Here is a 7,923-nt window from a genome sequence, read left to right on the forward strand (position 1 = left end):
TCTGATAAAACATGGGTTTTTGACAAATCAGAGCGCGCACAGGGTCCTATCTATATTATAAAGGAATATAAACGAAGGGGCTGTGTTTATTGAATCGGAAACTTAAGGAAAACATTTGTATACTATATTTAATCGATATCTGCATGAACAGCAGAAAAGCATTGAGTTGGATTGCTCTTCCCTGATTGCTCAGATTTATTTTACTGTTAGAAAAAGACAACATATTTGTATATGGTAAAATGCACTCATTTACTAACTGTGCTGTGTATTTCAATTGTTAACATTGAAAGAAAGAAGAGGAAAAAACGGATTGAAAATACAAGAAAGCGAAAACACTTAACCCCGTCTAGCATTTTGCTTTAGACGAATTATGTACTTTCCAAACGATACGTAGGAAAATAAACCGATACAATATTTACCTTTGCAAATTGTAATCTTTCTGTAAGAAACAGTGGTAAATATGTGAAAACTGTGTTTCTTACAAGGCCTGCACATGTGAAGATAACCGCTACCTGGAAATAATATCAATAAATATATATTCTTAGACGTGACATTCCTAAAACAAAAGCTCTTTGGTTAAAACATCTTTTTTCCGATTTGTCAAGGTAGTCTTTAATGTTCAAAAAGTTACAATTTTAAGCAAGTGTAATACTGGCTCATTATAAAAGGATTGGCCAGATAAAATCGGACGCTGACTTTCAATTTATAATGTGAACTACTTAAATGATAGGGCGTGCGGTTTTATTTGCTATCTAAATAATATTGTAACATTCTTTGTATTTCTGCATTATAGTATTATTCGGGAAAATTTAATTGGTTACCATTTTTGTTTAAAGATGCAATATATACAAACCTTATACAAGTTTGGATCTCTCAGCCAGTGTTTGATTGTGTTAGGACGTCTTTTCTTAACTGGATTAGTTTTTGATGAAACAGGAAGACCAAGCACTTTCTTTTTATCGTCTGAAGCTGAAGGATTACAGCCATCCTCAACAGACTCAGTTTCTTTATCTTCTTCCTGACTTCTTTCCGTGACGGTCGCCATCTTCTTATCGGTCGCATCCAATTTGAAATCGTTTCCCCCATCCTCGTTCGGTAGTGGCATGACAGGCAATTCCGACAAACTCAAAGTCACTGACTTTTTGTGTCTTCGTTGACCTGAAGTATCGCTGGAGCATTCTTCCTCTATTTCTTCGCTGCTTTCATCTTCAAAACCAAAATTGGGTAGACCAAGTTGTCCATCGATTGTGCTCGACACAATTCCGTTTCTTCGTTGCCTACATTTGGCTGAAACCGTTGTAGGCTTGTCTTCTTGGTCGATTTCGATTGCTCTTTTGACTGAATCTGCAGTAGTGTTGTTGCCGCGGTTGTCTTTACCTCGTATGTCCTGGATCCCTTCTTGCCTCCAGTTTTCGCCAAGTGCATATTCTTCATCTGCAATGTCGACTCTAACGTGGTCTTCGATGCTCTCAGTTGACAAATCTTTTTGGCTGTGGTCTGGTCTAGATAGGAGTCCATCAATAACACGTACTAACAAACTTTTTTTACGATCACGGTCTAACTTCTTTAGTCCTAGAACCATTTGCTTTCTTGCATCACCCTGAGGATCTTCCTGAGGTGTTTTTTGAATCTCAGTTTGTGATGGACTTTGATCAATCTCGTCTTCATCGTCATAGAATAAAACTTCAACAAAATTCTGCAGTAAACTTCTTTTCCTCAGGCGAGTTTCATGTTCCACCGTGCCTTGATGTCCTTCTTTTTCCTTGTCTGGTTTGTCATTCGACGAAGTCACAAACATGTCAACAATTGAATGAACCAGACTGGCCTTCCGTGAGTCTTATATCAAAAGAACAAAAAATAAGAAAAATTATTTTATTTATTGACCGTTTTTCATAGTTCTCACAAATTTTAAGGGGCAAATCAACAATATAAACAGTTGTGTCGCTGTTTATATTAACATGGAGTTCGCTACTCCAAAGGAGCGTTTTCGTGAGTTTCATATCGAAACCAAAAGATAATTATTTACTGACCTCTGTTCATAATTTAACCAAACTCTAAGATGAAAATCAAGAGTAAAGAAAACGCGTAAGGAGGAGGATGATCTTTTTTTGCCGTCAATCAGATAGTGAACGAGGATGAAGTAGTACATGTGTGTCACTCCTTCATTCAGTTCTTCGTAAAAACTCTCATACGTATAATTGCAAAAAAGTGAAAAGAAGCAGAAAATCTTCCAGTTTGGATAGAGCACTAGTCTTTTTTACCGACTTGACGGCAATTTTGAAATTCATTGTTTCAGATAGTTATTATGTGATGCTTAGGGGGTAACTATATACTACTTTGCACCCTAAGCATCCCATAATAGCTATATAAAACAATGCAACTCAAAATGGCCGCCGTATCGGTAAAAAGGTCCATTTGGTTCGTCACGTTTAAAACCTCAAGAGCCAACAATTTCCCCAAATAAAGTTTGGGCGAAAGTAAAGCTTCATTATTGTTGCCTTTGGAAACCGTTTTACAATGAATGAAGAATAAGCGCAATAACAGATTTTAAAAAGGCCGATTCCAAACGACTATTGAACGCTTGAAATCCATGCTGACATTTTACTACCATTAGTTTTAGACTTACTTTGATTTTCCGTTTCAAAGGCTAACATGAATGATCCGCCAACATTCTAAATGAGATGAAATTAGTATTTTTAAAATGCGTTGAACTCATAGTCTTAACACAGGACACCAAATTATTGTAAAACTGATGCGCATCTTAACTATAGTGCAGATAGCCGAGAAAGGACAGCAATAATAAATGTTTCGAACGTCATGGCATAGCAGTGTGTAATGTGCATGTTAAGGTAACAAAGAGTCTGTATCGCCTCGGGCCAAGCCTCTCATAACGCCTGGATGGGATGCTAGTCCATCGCAGTGCTACCCCCAGCATTAAATTCATCGCACCCATTTTTACACCCGGGTGGAAAGAGGCACCAAGACAGTTAAGAGTCTTCCCCAAGAACACAACACAATGTCACCGGCTAGGGCTAGAACCCGCACAGTTCGATTTGGATTCGAACGCAATCAGCATTAGGCCACTGCACCCCATACAATGTACCTGTGCGTTATTTTATTTCCATGTATATGAATAAAGGGTGGCAAAGGACAAGCTTCAAGGTACTCAAGCTACAACTAAGTGGACCTTTTAAGGTACTCGTTTCAAACCTTAATTAACGTTGTACTTTACAGCTATAAGTTTTAAGGGCTGTAACATGAACTTATTTGTGTAAATCTCTTTTTTCCTACAGTGAAATACATATAAAATGCTCTCAAGTTCCAGTTTCGCTCAGCTTGCAAGTGCTCTAACGTACTGTCTGAAAAAAGAACGAAATCCCTAGTCTAGCTACAAGATTGACCAGGGAATACTGAACTATGATGACAGCGAGATCAACATTCTAACTAAAACCGTGATCAGTTTCTCGTTGATAACTGCTTACAGTTGACTTACAACATCTTAAAAAAATTTTAAAAGAAATCAAAAACAAGTAAAATTCTTGACTTATAAAAGTAATTGGCTTCTATCGAAACAGTTATCCTCTGTCGAAGGGCAAGTGGAATACTTCATTGATTATCAACTAGAAGTCGATGTAACGTAAACTAAACACTGTACCGAGTTTCTACAAGCTGCTCCGACAAAGGGCTATAGCCAGCGCCTAAAACGCCGGCGCACCTTTTTAAAATTTGGGACGACGGTTAATTCACCTTGATTAACTTTAAGGCGAAGATCACTAACTTAGCCTGTCTTTACACACCATATCGATATATGCACTCCGTTTTCTTTCGCGTGTCTTGCAAGGTTCTTTAGTCCCAATGTAGAAAATGTTTGCGAAAAGGATTCCTGTTCCAGTTGCAATCCAAGAGAGATACTGTAAGATAGAGAGAAGATACAAATAGCGACATATTCAGACGGCCAAATAGGTAACCATGACTACCACAAAGAGCTATACGTTAAGCTTAGAACTACAAGAAGAATATTCATAGTTGACAAGGACGAATCTTTTCCTAACGCTTTCAGTTGTGATGCTGTAGTGCTGACGGGACCTTAACTGGCAAACATAGATTGAGAACACTTCAGTTAAAACACTGAAAAAGAAAGAGCTCCATAACTGTATTCAGCTGCACCTTCATAGTTTTAGGAGTTGGTAGAGTTATACCCTTGAGGTGAAGCCTACATCTTGACTCTTACAATTCTGTGTGCTCTAGACTCTCTGCGTCCCTGTTAGCGCTAAACATGGACCTTTTCTTAAATTAAAAAATCAACTAATGACTTTAACGGCTTATTAGTTTACTAACCGCAAAATCTGATAGGTGTATAGGCCCCAGGCTATCTCCACTGTCTTGTCCAAGAAGAGCCCATGCGATGACGTAAACATAAACACCACTCGCGAAGGTAAACATTGTCCTAGTTATTAGATCAAACGAAAAAGGACTAATTGCACATAAAAAGCGATACATTGTCTGTACAATAGTAAGTGCATGTGCGACAGTAAGTCGTCGACGTGCAGAAAATTAGTCTGCTACAATCGTCAACAATTAGATTCTGTACTGGAAATTTCAATCACGCGTGGAAATCGAGAGCGAATAATCGAATTGTTTTAATATAAATCTACTCATCGTTCAAAATTTAACTAGTAAATTACCTAGATCCTCTTCACACACAATTCGAAAACGCAAAGGAGAGGCCACCTTTTGTTAACAGCCGCATACTTCTAGCCTGATCACTCACTATCTACAACAGAATAGATAGTGAGTGGCATGACCAGTAAGAGAACGGTATTTGCGATAGAACGCTTACTTGAATTGACCGTGTCTGAGGGAAAGGCACGTTTAGTTAACTTGAATACAGTCCCACCGCTTTAATACGGAGGGGATCTGGATTCCAGACAGAGAGACAGAGAGATTCAAATGCCACGCTCATTAGTGCAGCATAGCTAGTATGTAAATATAAAACCAAAGTTATTTGGCACAAACCTTACGGCAACAACGGCCGTAAATTCCGAGACTTTTTCAGCGACATCGGTGACAAATGCCAAATGATTTATTGCCACCATGTTAAAGCATATCTTAACCAACGCCGAGAGTAAGCCAAAGTAGACAAGTGGAAGCCAGCTTTGATCTCTTCCATCGCACAAAAAGCACTTGTTGAACAAAAGAGGGACGCATATTGCCATTAAAAATGTTGCAAGGAGATGCCAAGATTTTCGTCTCCCGATTTTGTTCGACAGGACAGGAACATTGACATTGTCGCCAAGGTACCCAGATATCAGAGACATAGCAGCGTCTGAAAGTTCTCCAATGAGAACTATCAGCCCTGCTTGTGAAGCTGAAAGTTCCAGTACTTTCATGTAGAATAGGATTGCGAATGAGAATAGAAGTTGTGTATAGGTGTCATTGAACACATTTCCAACTGCACACGATAGACGTTCCGTTGCCCTCATTACTCCAGATTGTTTGTTGCTTGTTCTTCTCTGAAAATATGAAGGGTGCAATTAGCCGGGACTACACCTAGAAACATTTTATATACATTTTGAACTCCGGCAACCGCACAATAGAGGAACAGATTAAAATGGTGCACCAAGTAACGCACGATAAAAGAAATGATCTCTACATGTACTTACAAGATTAGGACAACTAAACCAGAGTGGGTCCCTACCGTGGATAAATTCAAGCAAGGCTATTCTATTGTCTGGCTTCAAATCTAATTACGACTGTACTGAATGTACCTTTAATTTCAGCTGTTAAGACCGGTCTAGGCGTCTTTCTTTAAATCCTTCTGTAACCAGTTCCTTCACACGTCACTGGACCAGACAGCGTCACCTGCCCCGACGTGTTCGGACGTCATGAGTGTGATTGTGAAAAACGGAAGTTTGAATGACAATTGTTCTTTATCTATTTTAAAATACTCGCCTGCAGGTGTACCTGAGAAACAACAACAGCACATTTATTTTACGTCGTTCTGTGTGGTTGAAAACAAACCTCCGGCAAAAACACAATAGAGGAACAGATTAAAATGAGATAAGTAGCGCACGCTGAAAGCCTCTACATGTACTGGCAAGATTAGGACAATTAAACTAGAAGCGGTCGCACCATAAATCCAACCAAGGCTAATCTCCGATCTGGCTTTAAATCTGATTACGAATGTATCGAACTTTCTTTGAATTAAAGATGTAACCACTGGTACTTTGGTGATATTTACGACTCTTGCAGTCTGCCTTTGAGTCCTTGTATAACCGGCTCCTCCACACGTCACTGGACAAGACCACGTGACCACTGACGGTGACGAGTGCGGTCATGAGTGCGATTGTGAAAAAGAGAGATTTCAATGAATGACAACTGTTATTTATCTGATTTACAATACTGAGCTTTAAGTTCATCTAAGAAACACTAGCCACAGGAATCAGAAATTTGCAAAAGACACGTTCACACCGACTGGAAAACCCGTAACAGTTGTGAATACGCAGTCAGTTATAGCACGATAAACCCGCATGCGCCAAGATAATTGCACGTAAATAAATGTCTTCCTTAGTCGGCTGAGAGCAAAACAAAGGAAAATAGACAAAAGGTGCTCAAAAATAGATTTCATTCCTAACTACACCATATCTGACACAAAAGAGAGGAAGAAGCACTCAGGCACACAATATTTAATGACGAGCTAGGTATGATACCACCCATAAACGTGATGATCTCTGGATTAAATGAAGCGATGTCTGGTACCGCCCAAAAACGTGATAATTGAATGATACTGAATTAAGGGAAGAAGCAGCAGCCACTGAAGTGAATCGTCCTGTTTTGTTCGCCACATGCCTCTCAAACTTCAAAGCAAAGATTACTATTCCTCTAAGATTCGCGTTTATCACATTTGCAAATTTTTCGTCCTATAGTCATTACTGAAATAAGGCCTGAAGTGAAAAGGAAGTGCTGAATTCAGATGCTCTGTTGGATCCTTTCACGCTTGAAAAGAAAATTTTTCCATCAATTTTAAATGATCATAGCATCCTATTTCATTAAACAGCATTGAGATAATTCACTGGAAATTTACATGGCTAACTGGAAGGGTAGTATCGATTCCCGAACAAACGATCCTAGTAATAAATGTTTTTTAATAAACAATCGTGCTCAAATCGGAGTTAGAACGAATGGCAAAATTATTAATATGTTTGGTGTAAGGTAGAGAGGAATTATTTTAGAACTCAAAGAGATCAGGCAACGGAAAGTAGACACTCGTGCGGTGCCCAAAAATAGCTTCAGTTTGTAACTACTTCAATGTCTGATTCAAACTGAGAGAGGAACTAGCAATCCTCCCACTCATATGTTGTAGCTGGTGAGTAAGTATCTAGGCGTACTTCCCTTCCTTATGAAAACAGAAGTGAGAGAACAAGCTTCAAAGAAACATACGTAGATTCTATCTCTGCTTCTGCAAGGTAATTCAGATTCCCGACACTACAGTCTAACACACATGCAACTTGACCAAGGGTCTATTTAAATATCTGATTCTGGCGGCAAGCAGAATGTCGTTTAAAACTAAACAGGTACAGGCACGTTTTGTATTTTGACAATACCAAAGAAATATGAGCTTTCCCAAGTATTTTCAGAAGAAATCAACCCTCAATAATTCAGTCGATAAGGATGGGTTAACGTGGACTTTGAATTTCGAAATCGAAAGCGAAGTTAGCAAAATTGAAACCGTTTTTACCAACTAAGCAGCGTCTTTTGTATTGCAATGCGACAATCAAGTCAGTTTTTAACTATCTAAATACTGCGTGGCTAGCACGTTGTAGTAAAGGCAAGAGACAGAGATCTACAGAGGCTTCTTCATCTGCAGAAAAGGGCGGCTAAGATTATATTGGACGCGGGACTATTTTGTCCATCTGTTCCATT

At 38.9% G+C, this 7,923-nt stretch overlaps 1 protein-coding gene across 1 annotated transcript; it reads right to left on the bottom strand.

Annotated features, from left to right (window-relative positions):
- Positions 1-364: 364 nt before the first annotated feature.
- LOC145496865 (uncharacterized) lies at positions 365-7,870 on the bottom strand. The gene is made up of 5 exons (XM_081476633.1): positions 4,339-7,870; positions 3,798-3,911; positions 2,627-2,672; positions 854-1,836; positions 365-512 (listed from the first exon to the last, which is right to left on the bottom strand). Exons 1-5 carry the CDS (start codon positions 4,498-4,500, stop codon positions 369-371), a joined length of 1,449 nt encoding a protein of 482 aa, XP_081332759.1. The 5' UTR covers positions 4,501-7,870; the 3' UTR covers positions 365-368.
- Between the last annotated feature and the right edge of the window lie 53 nt (positions 7,871-7,923).

This window comes from Orbicella franksi, chromosome 1 (genome assembly GCF_964199315.1).
Source record: "Orbicella franksi chromosome 1, jaOrbFran1.1, whole genome shotgun sequence".
In the NCBI taxonomy this organism is placed as follows: Eukaryota; Metazoa; Cnidaria; class Anthozoa; order Scleractinia; family Merulinidae; genus Orbicella; species Orbicella franksi.

Bases quoted from the DNA above. Each gene is read 5' to 3' on its own strand.
- LOC145496865 (XM_081476633.1), bottom strand. From the start codon at position 4,500: ATGTATCGCTTTTTATGTGCAATTAGTCCTTTTTCGTTTGATCTAATA. The intron at 1,837-2,626 runs GTAAGTCTAAAA...TTTTGATATAAG, and splicing joins CTTTGAAACGGAAAATCAAA to ACTCACGGAAGGCCAGTCTG. The intron at 513-853 runs GTTTGTATATAT...TATTATTTCCAG, and splicing joins GAGATCCAAACTTGTATAAG to GTAGCGGTTATCTTCACATG.